This window comes from Magallana gigas, chromosome 8 (genome assembly GCF_963853765.1).
Source record: "Magallana gigas chromosome 8, xbMagGiga1.1, whole genome shotgun sequence".
NCBI lineage: Eukaryota > Metazoa > Mollusca > Bivalvia > Ostreida > Ostreidae > Magallana > Magallana gigas.
The window spans coordinates 30051039-30070884 of record NC_088860.1 but is presented as its reverse complement, the minus strand read 5'-3'; the positions used below and the strand labels follow the sequence as shown (position 1 = coordinate 30070884).

Here is a 19846-nt window from a genome sequence, read left to right as displayed (position 1 = left end):
ATGTCATTCGTATTCAATATGATATCAAACAAAGTGGCTAGTGATGTTTACTGTTATTGTACAGGCCGAGGATTAGTTGCATTAATTCACTACTGACTTCCGTAACAGGGTTTTTAATATGGTCGTCAAAATCAAATATTTCGTGAACGAAGAAATTTTGGTGTGTCAAATTTCATAATTATATCGGCGAATAGTTGTACTTCAATATTATTACAATTAAAACACGAATATCAAAAGTTCATTTTTCACTGAAAGCAATCCCATACATGTATTTGGAACCATTTCTGGAGAATGGCTGCAATGTAGTCTTATTCCTTGATGAACGCCCGTCCCATTCTCAAAAGAGAATACTTATTTGGTCGCAACACATGTACACATCAAGCTACAAGAAAATTCAATAGTCTTCCGACATGGATACATATTGCATATTTTGACGATACGCAGCTACATTCATAGTAAATAGAGCTTTATACTGTAAAATCAGTAGGATATAGCACATATTAACCAACATTAATCTATAAATATACCTACCCGTACTCTGTTCAATTTACAATGTATAAAAAAAACAAAAACAAACAAAAAACATCAAATTTATTCACAATTAATCGACACCATACACAGCGAGAACAAAGCAGTAAAAAATAAGAGTTAGGCCTATGGTGCACGGTCATCATAGATGCATTCTCCATTCTGACACCACTGAAAATGAAATGAAATAAAAATCAGATTGAAAGAAAATCTTGATTGATTGCAATAAAACAAAACAGAGAAAAGAATCGAACAAAGGTTTGCAAAAATGATCTTAAATGCAATAATGATGAAAAAAGGTATGTGTCGCCTATATGTGGATAAATATTTATTTTCAAACCTGTCCATATACAGATTAAGGTCAAATCCTTTGATGAGACAAGTAAAACGGTCAACTATACTCGTTTAGATTGTGATTCCTCTGCAGCAGGGATGGGGTAATGGTAATTTGTAATGGTAATTGAGTGTAATTAATTACACATTTTGATGTAATTGTATGTAATGTGTAATTGGTCAAATTTTCAATTACATTTAATAGTAATTCAAGTAATTACTTTCAAAAAAGGCATGTAATTCCAATTACTTTTCAATTACTTTCAATTACACACTGATGTACATATAAATTATGAAACTGTTCACTACCCATTGTTTCCCACACTATCGATGGTACAAGGTAAAGTAAGGAAGAGTAGTAAAAATTATTGAACTATTTAATAATTTATCATATTAATTATACTAAATAATTTTCAAAATGAATTTTTTCAGTGATTCAATATCTAATCATAAGTTTTCCCAAATTTCATTAAGCACATGTATTTGATGATTTGCTTGATCTTATTTTCATTCTTATTGGAATAGTTAGTGTGTCAATTATCATTGAATTAGTTAAATAAAAATAACTGTTTAATAAACAAACAAAATCAGTGTTATCTAAATTAAATGAACTATCAAGTCATGCTTTGTAATTGATAGCCTAAAAAACATAGAGCTAAAATGTATGGCTTCAAATGGGTTTTACGTTTTAGATGCCAAACATGTCCACAGGGTGTATTCCCTTGTTGCAAACAATTAGGTATAAAACAACAAGTGTAAATTATGTTTTGATATCAATTATAGTCTGCCTTCTACCCGATATTAACCTGTATTTTTGGCATTGTATTTATTATGAAAAAATAGTGGATTTAAATGCAAAGGAGAAAATTTTCAGAAGAAAAGTTTTGCATGCAGGAAATACTTTAGTTGACATGATAGGTGTAGGTTAGGGGATATGACTTGTAAATGTTTATTGAATATCAAGGTGGTACATATATGGTTTTTAGTAAATTTTGATGAAAATGTAATTTAATTAATTACATCTGCAAAGTAATTGTAATTTAGTTAATTACATTTGAAAACTCTTGTAATGGTAATGGTAATTTAATCGAAGGATTTAAGCAAGTAATTGTAATTTAATTGATTACTTTCTATTGTAATTGACCCCATCCCTGCTCTACAGTGTTATAGGGTGATAACGCCAAACGAAGGTCGATCGTATACATGGAGTCTATTGTTTATATGATTAATTTTACGACCAGAAAGACTGGCAATTAAATCATTTTATTAACGCCCACGGAATACTACTTTATTTGACCGTTTTACGAGAGAGCGCTAACACAGACTGCTTACTTTTTTGCGTCCACAGGAAGTTCCGGGAGCCGCTGAGGACTTGGCGGAACAAACATTGGACAAGACGGGGTCCCAGCAGTAAATCTTATGGCAGATGTCCTCGAGAGTCGTCCCGATGCTCTATAATAAATAAACACTAAAAAAAACCCGGCAACTGGTCCCTTAGCTCACAACTTTGCTATGGTTTATTTGCACCAAAGATCTCTCTCTCTCTCTCTCTCTCTCTCTCTCTCTCTCTCTCTGGACGTAAGACAAATGTTGATTGATTGATTGTTAGAGTGGTTAAGCGTCAAATTTTCAACTATAAACTCTACGCTGTGTCATCATTTCGTTGCATTTGATTGCTGCATTTTGGGAATAAATACCGTCATGCAATATTGATAAAACACATAAATAACAAAACCTGCCTGTAAAATACAGTCATTTGGGAGATTTCAAATCACGTTTTATAACTTGGTTGCAAAATATGTAAAAATTACAATTTTTTATTGGCTGTTTGGTACAAACAGAAAAAAATTATGTTAGGAGACTAATCTGTGTCATAACATATTACTATCTGTGATATAGCGACTTTGACAGGGGTTCATAAAACATCACCACTATAGTGTATTCCGGGTCACTTCCGGGTATTCTGAATCAGTAGCTAAACTAGCAAAAAAAATGTTATATACTAAATAGTTAATATTATTTCTGTACAAAAAGTAAAGAAATCAATATTTTAGACTATTTAAATTGTGGATATGCAGCGCCTGCGCATGAACTATCTGTAGAATCCAACAATTAAGATTTTTTTTTTAAATCACAAATCAATTTGTTAATGTATGATATATACATGTATATATTTCCTGTTTAAATTTTGCACATAAATAACTAATTATCTTTGACGAGGCATGCCTGCTAGAAAGTTTCATTTGTTGGTTTTTCTTGCACTTAAAATTAAAAAAAAAAACCGCGAAACGCGCCAGTGGTGATTCGAAATACATGTACCTCAAATGACTTTCATTCTCAATATCTGATTGATCACTGATTTTATTTGTAAAAAAAAATAATGACGTAATTTGTCATCATTTGAATCCATTTAGTTGTTGCATTTCAGGGAAGAAATGAATGCGTTTTGAACATTAAATACCATATTAGAGAAAGCCTAAGAACCCATAGGAAGAGAAATTGCTACATTGTACAAGGGTAAGATTTGTATCGTTACACGGGTGTTACATGTATTGTATGAAAATCACCAGACAGAAGGATGTTCCGTAGATCTGTCGACATTGCTCCGAGGCGTTGTAGATTTGACCTGGCAGTTCGTGGGTCAAGGTCTCATAGTGAGGAGTGAAGTGGGGGCTGTCCAACACACAAGAAGCGTTGGGCTTCCTAAAAGTTAAAAAAAAAGACAGATGAAGAAGAGTTGTTATTATCAAACAATAACACTATTGCCCAAATATAAATGTTTAAATTTAAAATAAAAAATAAATAAATATGAATTTACGTAATGGGTGTAAAAACAAAACTGACACCAAGATACTATAGTAGCTTGTAAATTCAGCATTTCCAGTATGATAATTTCAATAAAATACATAAAATGTTCCCGCTATATAAGATTAAAGTTACCAGTTTAAAGTGGATTAACATGTTAAAATAACAAACTTGTTCCTACTCTTTCAATAGATTGCATGATTAGGACATTTAGTTCTGAAGGGTTATTATTGGTAATGTGGCACCGCTGGGATCTTATTAAAACTCAAGAATCCACCTAACGACGTGCCGCCACTGATACGACGCTCTCCGCGCCAAGACGTGCTGAAGACCATAATACACGACAGGCAGTTTTTTTTTTATGTACAACTCAAACAAATGGCGCTAACTAAGTCATCCGAAGTCATATGTGGTGATTTAATTTCTTTTTATCATTTAGGAACACTGAAATTATTGCATACTATTTGGTGTTTAATTTTTTATATATTATAGAAGGAATGAAAACAATAGAAAAAATATGCACTGATTGGTTCCGTAAGTATTTTTAATAAAGCAATGATAAACACGATACACGTATATATGTTTGATATACACCACTAGTACTAAATACCATAATAAATAAAACCCTAACATAGTTTAAAAATCAGACCAATGACGTCCTGATTTAATTATTACGTAACACAATGACACAAGCATATCAAAATTCAAATAAATAAAACATGGTGTTAGTGTTAGACAGCTATAAACTGATAGGAGATTTACATTACATGTATTTTGTACTAAAATAAGATACATCTGGAAAAAAAACTCCATTTGAACACTGAATCAGATTAAACGAAACACCTTCTGGTGATTGGCAATAAAACTATATTAAGTAGTTTGGTATGTTGTCAACATTGACACATAAACTTATGAAAATCAAAATTAAATAAATAAATGAAACTAAACCAAAACATGAAAAGGATCTGAGACAGATATCTAAAACTACATTTATTTCAGGAAAAAATTGGTTGGTTATTCCCTATTTTGTGGGAAATCCTCCAAACGTCCTCCAACGTTAAGATAAATCTGCACTGAAGTTTTACAATTTCACGAAGACAAGAAGCGTACAAGAAAATTGTTTGTCGCTCTAAGACAATTATCAAATAAATACTCTCAAGAATGTTGAACTTCGCATTACCTTCGATTAATTACAGCACTGCTTCTTCCTAAGATTGGATTTTAAGTCGGAACAAGTACTTAGGTTTCTATTCTCACAATTACACGTAATTACATTACGTGGAGGATGGAATCCTATATGTATTTGAGAAAACTTTTTGGCTTGACTATTTGGTTCAATATAACAATTTGTAATTTTGTTATTTACGAGAGTTCAACGGCTCAATTTCAAGATAGCAGAAAATTGCTGCAAGTAAAAACGCGGGATTCTTGCAAATAAACATGTACAATCGCAGAGAACCGCTTAATCCAAGATTAACCGCCAATGAATGCAAAATGAAAACAAAGAAAAAAACCCTAAAAACAAAACAAAACCAAAAAATAAAAAAAAAATACAAACAAAAAAATTAACAAAAAAAACCCTAAAAACAAAACAGCATTATCTTAATAAACATGAAATAATACAAAAGTGCATGCAGGTTTCTAGCATTAGGAAATGTTCCAAGACTAAAACCAGGCCTCAGGATCATGAAACATCATAAAATGACGATTGAATTTTTTAATTGACAACGTTAATATCAATACTCGTTTAGCATTTCATTTTTGTTAATGTTTTCAATCAATAAACGTTAAGATAGTGTATATTTTTGACTTCAGCCTAAGTTTGCTTCATGATCCTGGGGCCAGATAAATCCTTCATAAGAAGGATCGCCACATACATGTAAGTATAATCCAATTTATCCATATCAAGAACCTTTAGTGTAGTCAAGTCTTAAATAGCAATCTTACATGTACATTGTAAACTATCGCAAAACTTCCCAAGAAGGGTGACATTTAATTGTCTTTAACAAGATATCTAATACTAGTAATTCATACACAATCATTCAAGAAATCAGTCTTAAATTGAGGGGATGGGTGTGGAAGGACAGTTTATTATTAAATCACCGATCTGGTAAATAGTTGAATATGGTGGTCCAAACAGATATCTGAACCGATGCCAAGAAATGTCGGATTTAAAAAGAACCAATAAATAGAAAAACATGGTTTGGCCACATTAATGTCGACCAATGCGCAAAATAAAATTGTGTTTTACACACTTATCCCTAAATGAACCAATAATACTAACTATCCGGACATGTCGTATCTTTTCAATAGACATACGACCAACAAATGATATACTGGTATATCCATTGAGTGCCAGGAACATTAACATAAAACTCCACAAGAGTGAATAGTTTGATTGTTTATAATCTTAGTTGGGGTGCTAATATTTTTGTTTAATTTTTCCTTTGAGAAGAAGAAAGGAAAGGCCGTTTAAAAATGACTGATTAGTTTAAAAAGAAACGTGATAAAGAATCAATTCAGCTTAAAGAAAATCATAAAGATAATGCATCCAACACAACCACCTACTAGGAGTGCGCCATGCTTGGTACAATGGATAGACATATCTCTGATACAGTACTCTACTTAGTATCGCAACAACAGCGCATTACAAAAATGTAGATATAATTAATACAAATTATTTTTTAAGCCTACAGAAAATGGTTCGTGCGTTATCGACCTGCCGTATAGCTTTCTTCATTTGATTTTCAAGCTGCCTCAAGCATTATCATTCAAATTACTACGTCATCATTTGCTGGCGAAGAACTTCAAATTTGAACCATAGCTCTCGGCCAATAAAGATAAAATATCCACAAAATGAGTTCGATGTTGTAGGACTACAAGATGTATTTTTGTATGACTTTATGAAAAAAATAAAAGCTCTTAATATTGTGTTTATAATGTAAAAAAAAAAACCATCATTGCACCATATCACGAATCCCTTACATGTTTCCATAAAGTCAAGGATATTTTTAGTGAAGAGAAGAATTTAAGCAAAGTGACAAGATGAATCAGACAATATAAACCCGTCAAGCTTTACATCTTTGTTGAGATTTGTAAAATTTCCTTTTTTGATTAATGGTATTCGCTAATTAACAGTCGATAGAATAAGAATGCAACGAATCATTAGAGAAAAATGTAATATAAAGGTAATATTTTTACAGAAAAATCATACATTGTATCTATAGTCTGCATAACGTATTGTCGATTGTCAAATGAAGTTTGGCACGATTATAATATAATCAAATTGTTCACAAGATATGACAGCAAAGACAATTCAATGTCAATGATTTCTCTAGAGAGACTTGTTTTAAGTGGAACTGAAGAAATCAGATACTTGATTCTGTTGTTTCAAAGTATGAAAATATTCAATCACCCAAAGGCTCAGAATAAGAGATTCAAAGACATCGACATGACTTTCTAGCAGGAATAGAGTTACGATCGATAGAGCAACAATGTGGGTTTTTTTTTTGCTATAATCTGTAACGAGAACTGGAGTTTTATTCTGTAATGAAAATAAAATGTCGAAGTTTTATGGCACATAATGCAAAAGTATTGACGTCTGTAAGTATGTAACAACTCTAAGTAACTCAAATAAACTTGAACTTTTAACGAACGCAAGACCATTATTTCAAGATTATAAAAACCGCAGAAAATTACTAGAGAACACACTACACTTAAAGGTAGAGTTCTTTTTTTACGAGAAAATACCACTCGGGTTACTTTAGGCAATTTGAAAATGAATATGAAAAACAGATAGTTAAACTGTCCTTTTGTTGCCCTACAATAATTTCAATAATTTTCCTTGACAATAAAACACAAATAGATGATCTCGAGTGTGTAGCCATCATGCATTTAAATTCATTTTTCTCGAGCGACGTTAGTATGTGCAAATGAAATAAAGAAAGGTGTCCAACTGTCAAAGTGTTTCTCAAACAATGGAAAAAAAGAAAACTTACATTAAGTTTGTTTTAATGGAATTGATTGTGCACTGAGAAAAGTAGAATCCGTTGGTGGTAAGGGGGGAGATGGAGGCCATTATATAACCATTGCTGGCGTCACACTGCGTCCCTCGGAACCATCCATCATGATCAGAGCCCAGGCTAAGAACAAACAAAGCATCAGTGAAACACAGTTTTGGGAAAATACAATAACACAAAATTTAAGAATAATTTTTTCAACCCCCCCCCCCACCCCCGAAACTTCAATATCAAGATTTTAACTCTTTCTGGGAGCTTATTAAAATATTACATCTACAATTTGTACAAATTTTTTCTGGGAGATATAAACAAATAAGGTACTAAGACGTATACTTTTTAGACACTTCGCCATTTAAATGTTTTGTTTAGTTGTTCGAACTTGTTCGTATCAATCATTTTGAATATCGTCATAACCCAGTGGATAAAGTATCGGGCTTGTGAATTGCAGAACAATGAGTTCGAATCCGCCTGGGGTTTTTGTTTATGTTAATTAGATTAAATTTTCGAAAGCAATTTTTTTAAATCCAAAATTGCAAACTTTTTGCTGATTTGAGATACTATTTCAAATTGTACTGGGCTACCTTGGTATCAATCAAAGTTGTGTTTATTTATGATTACTGATCCACCTAAAACTACAAACATGATTCCCAACAGAAATTGACACTGCGTTAATATATTGCAATCAATCAATGATTAGCAAAAAATCATACATGTAATTGGACAGCATATTCTTGAGACTTTTTTCATTTTAATATCCAAAACAGATAATCCACAAGGTTTTCAGATAATAGGAACAAAGAAATAACCGTTGCCTTAGTTTTCGTGATTTGTGAATCATTCTTAAGAACGCCTTATCAAGATTGATCACTTGGAAGAAAATTACAAAGAATTCGAACGCAAAAAACTCTCATTAGACGTACAAAACATACAATTATAAGGGGAGAAGTGTCAATAATACTGTTTAATTCGAATTTAAGTTCCTTTACTTCGTTTAGAATAGAAACATCACGAGATTGAAAATATTATTAGTGTCGTAACAACGACCTTAGGTGCCATTAGACGACACAACTGGCATTTACTAACTTGATTAAAGGAGAGGTAGACCGTGTTGTCTTCTTCACCAAGTGCAACTGATAGACACTAACCGAATTATACAGCCATAAACAGTATCAACACGTCATAAAAACAAACTCGTATATCAGAATTGTCCACATTTAAGTATTTTTTAAAGGTATTATGGCCCTGCAGAAGTGCGACATTGTGTTGAATGTTTTTTTAATGTTGACATTCTTGTCTACGAGGACAAACAGGCAAAGGACATTAGTTTACATTGAAAATTCTGGTGAAATCTTTGTACAAAATTCCAGTTCTTTAAGAAACTCGCTATTGCAATTGTTCTCCAGGGAACTCGTGAACAAAGACATTTGATTGATTACAGATCATCACTTCCAGCCCCAAACGCCATTTAGGTAAATTAGGTAAATTACAAATGAAATTAACTGGTATCTTTAAAACGTGTACTCAATATTCCGTTAAAAGAGTAACGAGTAACTATAAGACCCATGATAATTAAAACTCGTATTAAGAAACATTAGTCTTGAATGCTGTATATCACGGCCAGAATCGTCCTTAATACAAGGCTAAACAACTAAAGCACTTAAAAAGCATAATGTACATAAATTTTATTAGCATATTAGACGCAGTGGTTTTTTGATATTATGAATAAATGTACTTATATTCAAAATGACAGCATTTGGAAGCATGTAATTGCTGTTGAAATCACTTTTGATATATTTGTTCCTTTTAAAACTCGCCCACTAGAGAGATCAGTAATTTCGTTGCAATCAATTCAAAAATTCAATTTTTAACATTTCTTTAGCCCAATTTCATTACATGAACACTACTTATCTTTTTCTTGTCTTGGTTTGCTCTATTTATAGATATGAATTTTGTTGGCTATTTTAAAAAAGTCTTATCATTCTTAATCCACATACACACATAAGAACGTCATCATTCTCATTATTTTCAAATAAACTTAATAGATGATCATTACATGAAATATTACCTAATTACTCGATAAAGTGAAAGCGAAGAAAAAAGGGTAAAAAGAAGAAAAGACAAGTGTTAGTTTAAACAATTTTTAACGTTTAACAAATTTCATATACTGTGCCACTTTGTCAAATAGTGAGGCACCGACAGATGCAAGGAACGCTATGCAGTAATTCTTACGTGTGTGCCAATTCATGTACCAATGTCCCAATACAAGTGTAACCGCCTTGATCCTCAATGATGGAGGACGACTTTCCGTCTCGAATTGAACAAATATCATCAGTGAAAGAAACACCTAAAAGACGAGAGAAATAAGTCTTTACAGAAATAAGATAAAGTCTGAGAGGGCTGGATGGCGACCGCCATAGTCTCCTTGAGGCGACCTTTCTACATGTATAAAGATGTCAGAAAACGCTGACCCTAAAAAAATGTTTAAATTTTAAATCTTAAAAACTAAAAATATTAACTCATTTTAAGAGATATCATATATGTTAACTTTTAATATATATCTGATTGGTAATTTGTTGTAATTTATTTCACTAATTAAAAGTAACAGAGGATGTCAACCGAGGAACAAGCGTTGACTTGATTTCGTTATTTCGATAATTAGAAAACTATGTTTGGAATGATAAAAAAACCAACTAATTCTTATTATGGACGCTTAACTTATTACTACGACAGAATGGCATTATCAGAATGTATTGCTTTATAGATATTCCCAAGGTGTCCAAACTTTCATTCCATCTGTACGAGGATATTACAACAGTCAAGCTCTGTCAACTTTTGAACTTTTGTTTTGATGTTGTGTCTTTTGTTCAGCAAATGATATTGAGTCTACCATCCTACATTTCATTGTCCCTTATTCAGCTTTATGCTAGTCTCTTTGGATTTGACATTCTCCCTCTATGAAATATCGCACAGCAAACCGTCAACTCATTTCATAAATTGAATAAAAGGCTACGAAGTGTCATTGCTCTTCTTTATATTGGACGAAAGTAAAAGGTCATATCGTGTACGTATTTATCAATAGCTCACTTGCGCTGAAAGCTCAAGTTAGCTTTTCCTATCTTTTTCCGTCTGTCTGTCCGTCTGTCTAGAAACTTTTCACATTTTCGACTCCTTCTCAAATCCACTTGGCCGATTTCAACTTGATACAAAGCATTCTTAGGTGAAGGAAATTCAATTTTCTAAAATAGGAAATAGAGACCAAAATAGCTGTAAACTGTGTGAGAGCATCCCTAAGTACATCTTTGCTAGCCAAGGAATTATGATACACTCTGTTCCTCCTCAAATCATGATCCCAGGTGGTAGGATTGGGTCACACCATGCACTAAGTTTTTGTACTTTAATGCAAGCATTTTGACATATTTCTATTTCTTTATTGTTTAAACTAAGGTCCCTCAACATTTTTTGACCCAGCAAGAGGTTCAAAGTTGGGTGTAAGTATACATGCATTCATAAAAGCAGTTGTTTAATGTCTTTTTGAGAACTGCGATACCCAGTTGGTAATATAACCATAAAATATTCCTGTTACAAAAGATGCTTAATTTTTTACTTGATAATGTCTGGACAACAATATGAAAATCTTTTTATACAGAATCTATTCCACTACTTTGTCCAGCTATCATGCATATGACTTCACATTAAAAGCCGATTTTACTAAGGCTATTACTGCTCAGGTGAGCGATATGGCCCATAGGCCTCTTTTTTATGCTCTCTTGACTGGGTTATACATTGTACGTGCTTGCTTTACTCACATACCATGCGATTTTGTACATCATAAAAGCTGTGACTATCTATTCAAAATATTTAAACTTTATTTATTTTAAGTTATAAACATTACTTAGGTCTGTTAAACCCATCAACAAACACCAAAAAAAGAACTTTTTATTCCCATTTAGATATTTTTAACCAGAGATAAAGCAAACTTACCAATCGGTGTTCCATTTGGGTCGACTAAATCATATCTGGGAAAACCAAAAAGAAGTCTTTTGCCATTATTAATGTAGTTGTAAGATATATTTAAAAGAAAAATATTCTAGTATGTTATTCCTTCTAACGAAATGCCTCTTCCATAAAGGTCAAGAAACTGGACATCGAATTTCCCAAGAAATTGATTTTCCAATTCTACTGCCCAATTTGCCAATTACATAAAAACGTTCCAAATCACTCATTTTGGGTTGTTTTCCAGATTTATGTATGTTCAAAAAAACAAAACAAAAAAACAAACTGGTACTGATTGAATGGTCGATGACCTATGTAATGTTTCCATAGTAATCGGGTTAACATCAGTATGCTCGCCATTTTCATGAATTTCTTGTTCTTGAAATTTTATTTCCGAGAAGAAAAACCGTCAATTACAAAGTAAACGAGGTATGCAAACGTATATATGCAATAATTTTGAGCCCACATGTTTACTAAGGAGGGAGTCTTCTCATACTTTTAATATTCAGAAATTCGTAAAATCTTCTCACAAGGAACCATTCAAGTGACAGTTTCATTAAAATTTGACAATCTTATTATAGTAGCTAGATAAGGTCAAAGCCAATACCCCCCCCCCCCCCCCCTCCACACACACACACACACACACACACACGTAAATGATTATAAAAACAGATGAAGGCATATCACTTCATCTTTTTTGAAATGCTTAGCTTTTCTTCTTCATTAAAATGATAATGCCACAACATGTTTACATATTTAATACTAACAAACTGATATAAATAACTGGAAAAATAAAACATAGCCCATATTTTCTCTTTTTTAAAAAAAAATATTTTTAAGATATTTTGCTAATTTTTTTATTCTTATCTTATTTGGAATATTTTCTCATTATTACATTTTATGAAAACCTTGTAGCCGTAGGTGGCTATAAATAACCCAAAAGCAAAGTAAGTAATACAGCGGGAATACAAATCTTAGAGATTTTTACACAAATTTGTTTACAGGCTGAATGTGTTCAAAAGCTTGCAAAGCTGAAATTTGTTTGGAATATCAGATTTTTTTTAGCAAAATTATAAACAAAAATTCGCAATTAATATTACTGATGAGTAAAAAAATCCCTGGAGCTATAATTATTATTATTTGATAAATGTTAATTACATTCGTTATTAAAAGTAATTTTATTAAAAAAAAATTGGTATTTTCCTATACAAATTATAAGCCAAAAATATACTCCTTATCAGGTATATTAAGTAATAGTCACCAAAAAATAAATTAATAAAATAAATAAATAAATAAATAAATTCTGATTTTTTAATTTTCTAAAACTTCAAAATATAAAATATATTTTGCCAGATCTATTTTTGATATCTAAAGAAGCCGAAAAGAAGATTAGACTTATTCTTCAAGTGAATTCTTTGAAAATAACAATCAAAACATTATTAATCTAAATTTATTGGTTTTACTGTTCTTTTGTGGAAGTGAGAAGGTATCGTTTATGCATGTATATTGTATTACTCGATGCTCTTCCGCGGATCTTGCCGGTGCTTATTTCACCCTAAAGATCTTCTGTTGCCTAATATTGGGAAAAGGAACACTCAATGTCTTTGAGTGGTAACATATGGGGTTCGAACATTAGCTTTCTTCAAATGAAGCAATAACAAAACAACAATGTTTGGTCAACCGAGGTTACTGTACCATGCACATGTTTGCAAAACTAACAGATTTTTGTAGAGATTCGAAAAGTAGCGCTGCAGTTGTAGTAATATAATGACAAAGAAAAGAATATATAAACCGAAATTGTAAGTTAAACAATCCATTATTTAGTAGAAATCTTACACAGTTTCTACGAAATTTCACTTTAGACACACTCTAAGCAAGCCCATAAGCTTACTTATTAAAGGAACCCCTTATTCACAGGTCAAATTTGACTGATATTATATTGATCGAGAAGACTTTGTATTCTATCACCACTGTGAATTCTATCACCAGTGTGATAAAAAGTATAATGGTATGCCCAAAAGCGCTGAGCGTGACTTTGTTTTTATGGTTTTAATAGTGTTACATGGCCCCTGAAGTTGTACTCACTATATGCTGTTTTGAGCAAACATTTGAAAATCGGATTTATTACCATATTTATTCCACAATGAAAACGGTGCTTGACATCACCCATGGTTATGATTGATCGCATTACTAGCGACAGGAATCTCTCTGCTTATGCTGATCATTTATAAAGATAGTTTTTGAAATAAAACTGTTGTCCCTTATATCTTTATATATAGGATCCCAGAGGTTATTGCATTACATTGTATTCTCGTCACGACTTGGCTCAAGGTTGGCTTATTTATTCTAGGTGTCGGTCTTTGGCAAATCTAAACGTCATTACAAAGACAAGCCTTGAAATGGCTTTCTGTGATTCGTAAGGACTATTTTCTTACAATTAAGGTACTTCTATGTGTGTAACCGTTTGTGAGTGGACAGCGGCCGCTTGTTCGCCATTGGAATTTTATGTCTTCATCAATCAGTGTCAGACGAATCAGATTAACGCCGCTGCTCTTAGTTCGTCTGTCACGAGGAAGGACTCTGCTTTGTCATACTTGATGAAAAAAGTTGCTATCAATTGATGAGATATCCTGTTGGCTGTTTGCGTTTCAAATAAAGGTCAATACGTCCGAGAAGGCCCAGTCTATGTATTTTTGCGAAATAAACTCCTAGTCAATACTATCAATGCTCTTTTAGACAAAGTAACCGTACGGTAATGAGTTCAAAATCAGTTAACATTTGAGGAAAGGGTTGATATTTGCCTGTTTGAATAAAGCCATGTGCGTCACTGACAATTGCATTATTTGTTTTCGACTGTTAAATTAGTATTTACCGAGTGAAAGCCACCGCATAATCGTAGTGGAACCGCAGTGTGTGATTACCATAGGCCAAAGCCAGAGTTTCTGCAAATAGATCCAATGCCCGGTGATTGTCCACTGTGCCATTGTGCAGCAGGTCGGAGGTAAATCGACTGCAGTCTGCTGACTAAATAATAGATATCAGGGAGTGTAGACCTTATATTAGCGTAACACGTTACATACAAAACATCACAAACGTCGAGTTACAGCATTTTTTATTTACCTTGCAGATTACAACACCCGTTAAAAATATCGATATGTTCAAAGACGGATCCTTTATTCCGTTGTGGAACATCTGGTTTCCCTTCGAAAAGAAGATTATACTTTTTACTTGACAAGTTTTACTTCAACAAAAGAAATTCTTTGAAAACTGATTTTTAAAGCTATATTTTCTTTCGTACACTAATTCTTAAATACATGTGATTTAAAAAAAATCAAAACCTCCGATAAAATCTATCAAAATATTACGACAAAGACTTAAGATGATGGTAAAAGAGAAATTGTCACGAGGTCCTATCAAACATACCGCATGCACCACCGTAGCCACGTACTTCAACACGTCTGTTTCGACATGAGGATGCTGCACTAGCTGGTGAAAGGAGTCAATGTACGACAAGTCAGTCCACACCAACACCTCAACGTTTGCATCCACTGTCCCTGGGATTGGAGCAACATCATCTTGCAATCCAAAGAGGAATTTCTTCTTTAACTTTGAGATGCGACCATCTGCTTCACGTTTGGGTTGAAATTCTGCAAATCATTCTCTTTTATTCTTGACATGATGAAATAAGCCTAAAACTAATCGATTTAGTGCATCACTCCATTGAAGTTTATCGTCATATAAGAAACGTAGTGTAAGTTCATACATTATGTATAAAATTCGTAAAACGCTTTCATTCAATTTATGAATTTTTTTTTTTTTTTTGCCTTGATATGAACACATATCTGATCAAAAGAGCACAAAAAAGAAATAGATAATGAAAAGAAGGACGGTTGCAAAACCGTTTGATTCGTCCTTGATTAAAACTCCGGGCGAACTTGAGAAAATGACCATGATTTGGTCAATTATCTGCTGGAATCTTTCAGCGGGAAGATAAAGTGGAATAAAAACGCTTTAACAACTGTATTAGAGCTAGAATGTAGTTTAGCAACGGATATACAGTCCTGAAGTTAATGACCCGGATTTACAAGCAGTTCATAGACTTTGATAAAAGCAAAGAACAGGAAATGAAAATGCAAATCAAACATTAAAGGCCAATAACGAATACAGCAAGAATAGGGCGTTACTGTCACAACCCATTCTCCCTTTTATAATATCACCATGAAAAGATAAAATAAGACAATGCCACATATGAGCTTTTAGCGCCTCTATGGGTCTACAACGCATATCAAAGGAATCAATGCGTTTCCTTTCATAACCTACCAGTATTCATTACACACTTTTTGCTTTATTTGTATAAGACATTCGCAGGTAAAATACAATACTTGTTTAGTCACAATGCAGTCTAAAGATAGTCTTTTAATGTGAAATATTAATCTAAGATACCTCTTTCAATGGGTATTGAACGCCACCATATTCTATATATCCCATTATAAGACGAATCCCGTCTAAAGTGGTCGGACATTTCCACAGGTGTAATTATTACTTCGTAGTTGTTGATAATTGTATATCCTTCCTTAATAGATTTTTAAGTAAGCATTGAGTTACTTAGATATAGTATACTATTGTTTATTAGCTCAAAAACACATGGTTTATAGACATTGTATAAATCCATGTTAATGCATAATTCGTGTTGACAGTACACAGACACATCTGTCATGATAAGATATTACCACAAATGTACATTGTAATAATCAAATAAACATATATGTATTATATATTATATTTTATCACATCATGTCGAAGATATACATATTAATTGAAACAAATTATTTCTGTAACCTGTGTCTTTCTGAAGAAAAATATATATAGTTAATTTAAAAACCTTTGAAAAAATAAGCTTTGACCAGTAATACTTTTTTATTTATAAACACCGTTAATGATTTTATGTTGGACATTTATATGATGAACTGATATTTATATTCAATCCTATTAAGACACAAAATCTACAAATGCAAACGTGAACGTGCAGTTTAGTTATAACGACCTTGTTCAATTGATAGTTTTTGTGCAGACAATCTATATTTTTCCACATGATAAACAATATTTTTTGATATATATTTCCTTAAAAAGTACTGCAAACCAAAAGAATCATACAGATATTCATGTACGTAACATTATGAGAGACATTCAGAGAAAGCGTCTTTTTCCTGGACAAAAAACATCAGATAGTCTTTGCTTAATTTCTGAAAACAGTTTTCAAGGGTTTGGAACATTTTGTATATACAAAACACTACTTAAACCAAAGAGCAAAACCAATTCAAGAGCTTTCACGTTGGATGGAAGACCTCATATATTTTTTTATATGAAATTTTGAGAATTTAAAATCTTTTCCCAGTATTTCATAATTTTTGACTTTCTAAAATTATATAGAAGGCAAAAGACCTAGGTCCGTATATATCATGAAATAGGGCGTCGAATTGAACACTCTTAGTACATTAATGAGTTTACAGAGTCGAGTACGGATACGTTCAACGTCCTTTCCTTTTTGAAAACCCCACACCTCGGCAACTTTTTTAGGAACTGACTTTATATGTATCAAACACTACTGAGACAGTACCTTTTGTGTTGGATCAGATCTAGCATTAAAACTCAAGGTCATGCCTAAATAATTCAAGCTATTTACCACCTCGACTGGTTATTATCATAAAACCATTTCTTAATATTAAATAATTTTGTTCCTTTCCGGAACACAACAACTTTTGTTTATGCCACGTTATCATCAATAATCCAACTTTCACAGTAAACATGCATATTATCTGAAATAATTTTCTCTGAAATCACATAGTGAAATGAAGATACATGTAAATGTTTTCAAGAGAATCACCAAGTAAGACGTGTTTCGAGGCATTTCGATTACACTTATGACTTATGATTCCATAGTGGAAAACAGAATTCGTACAGAAAAACAGAAAATACGTCATAAGTTTCGTACATTATGAATTGTCCTTACCCATATATCAATGACTACTCACTATTCTGCAAGCATTGTTATTGAAGGACGAACATTGTATAGAGAAAACTCCCAGACCACCCACTTCTTGGTAAAACTCAATCCCGTGCTGAAACATAATGCGTTCATCTCAATATAAATGTTTGGTATATAAAAAATTGAATACATTTATATAAATAGTTTTCATATCTTTTATGAAATCATGTGAAATAACAAGCTTCAAACTTACGTCCGTGTTTAAAAAGGAAGAAATGAGGGAAAACAGTTAAATACATGAAGCTGAACATAAATAAATCTATTATCTTCCCATGAAAATCCATTAAAATCCAAAAATTGTACACATATATATACCTCTTTAAACTTTAAGTTAAAGCTGCGCACAGTGTTGTTCTCTATGACTGAAATTGGTAGATTTTTCGGCATGAAATCTGTGGAGGATACTTTTTGCAAAGACAATTGGATTTCTTCTTGAAAAGCGACAAATTGTATCCTAGCACCATCATCCGTAATTGTCAAATCTATTATCTCGTGGTGGGAGATTTCTGACACATGCATTGAAAAAAGAATTAAAAATTGCAACGATTGAAGACAACTTTCGAAACAAATGTCTGCATAAAATTCACATGTCATTCACTGTAATTTTCTTAATATCCCGCTACAAGAAAATGCTTAAAGTTATTCAGAATCAATGTTTGAAAAAAAGAGTCTAGGATACTTGTCTTTCTGTGCACTTGCATTGGTCTGCAGTTTTAATTTCTCTATTGCAAGAGAATAATTAGCTTTGAAAATATTGCATGCTGATATAGAACTGTTTGTCAATGATACTCTTATTTGTTAGAGGAATATTCGATGTTGTTTTTATGTAGCCATGTCTTTTTTCTGTCCGGTCCATAAAACGTTATCCCCACCTTGACCAAATTAAGAAAAAAAATAATGCAGAAAATGCGAATTGTGTAGATTAATTCTGATAGACATTTAGATTCAAAAATACCTGTTGCAAATGAATCACCTTTTTGTTATGTTTCGAACTTTTATCGATGATTTACTATTGTTTTGTGTTCTTCTTGCAGATTGACAATTTAAATGTCAATAAAATGGAAACAGATTAACATGGAGTGTATACTGTACATATATATTCACATTTGTCTTAACATAAAGCTTATGCATAATTTAAAAAATCAGAAAAATGAGTTATCCACCAGAGTTTTCAGTTTTTGTCAGGAAATTGTTGTTTAGTATGTACAACAGCGCGGAACCAAAGGCAAGATCATTGACCGTAAGATAATGATGCATACCTTACCTCTGCGAACATAAATCCCTTGTGTGCTACAACGTGTCTGAAAGCAAATGTTTTCCAAAATGTTCACAAATTTATGTTAATGTTGATCATAATTTCTAAAAAATAAATTATAAAAATATCGAAAAATACACTACCACAACAACGTATTGTATACAAGCAGCAATGAGTGTCAAAGTGGCTGCCATTATAGATATGTATAAATTATCAGTACATTTTGTGTTATCAATGAATCCAATGTTATCATACACAATCAAGAAACTGGGCCAAAGATAAGAAAGGATCTTCTAAAATGTACACATTTCTCGTTTGTTATATCGTGTTTACAATATACCATTTTTACATGCATCAAATATAAATTGAATGCATTTAATTTCATTGGTAAATTAATAACGTACCCAAATTGTTTCAAATTGAGAAAAAGAAGCAGTTTTGAATTTTCAATTTCTCCCGGAGTGAATTGTAATTATAATATTGTCAGTTTATTTTTCTAGATGGAAAACAAAACCATTTTTATATTAGATATTTAATAGCGTGTCCGTGCTGTTTACAACAAATGCATTAAATTTGTGAATTCATTGACATTTTGAAAGCTTTATAGACAAACATAGAACATGTGATTCATTTGCATTTTAAGCCTAGCTGAGGCAAGATCCTTACATCCTAAAAAACAATGTCAATGTCATTTTAGAATTGTCCTCTTACAATTCCGAAATAAGTGACATCGTCATTTACATTTACATCTTCATCTCACAGAATGTGTTCTATAGCAGATTATATGACATTTCAGATTCCCAAAATCAGACAAAATGTAATTTCTTATCTTTGCCAGTAGAAGTAACATAATGCTAGACCTTTTGG

The 19846-nt window shown here is 32.3% G+C and overlaps 1 protein-coding gene across 4 annotated transcripts; it reads right to left on the bottom strand.

Annotated features, from left to right (window-relative positions):
* Positions 1-599: 599 nt before the first annotated feature.
* LOC105330317 (metalloprotease mig-17) lies at positions 600-19192 on the bottom strand. Of its 4 annotated transcripts, none has more exons than XM_034474046.2 (14): positions 19123-19192; positions 18989-19025; positions 18040-18230; positions 17711-17797; positions 16122-16251; positions 15102-15325; positions 14799-14879; positions 14551-14702; positions 11667-11701; positions 9915-10029; positions 7665-7808; positions 3429-3564; positions 2194-2313; positions 600-699 (listed from the first exon to the last, which is right to left on the bottom strand). In XM_034474046.2, the coding sequence occupies exons 1-14, from the start codon at positions 19171-19173 to the stop codon at positions 655-657; spliced, it is 1548 nt and encodes a 515-aa protein (XP_034329937.1). In that variant the 5' UTR covers positions 19174-19192; the 3' UTR covers positions 600-654. The 4 variants fall into 4 exon arrangements, with proteins under 4 accessions (XP_034329937.1, XP_065925241.1, XP_034329938.1 ...); XM_066069169.1 differs by having other exon boundaries at positions 18040-18086; positions 19123-19183; XM_034474047.2 differs by having other exon boundaries at positions 18984-19025; positions 19123-19175.
* Positions 19193-19846: the final 654 nt, after the last annotated feature.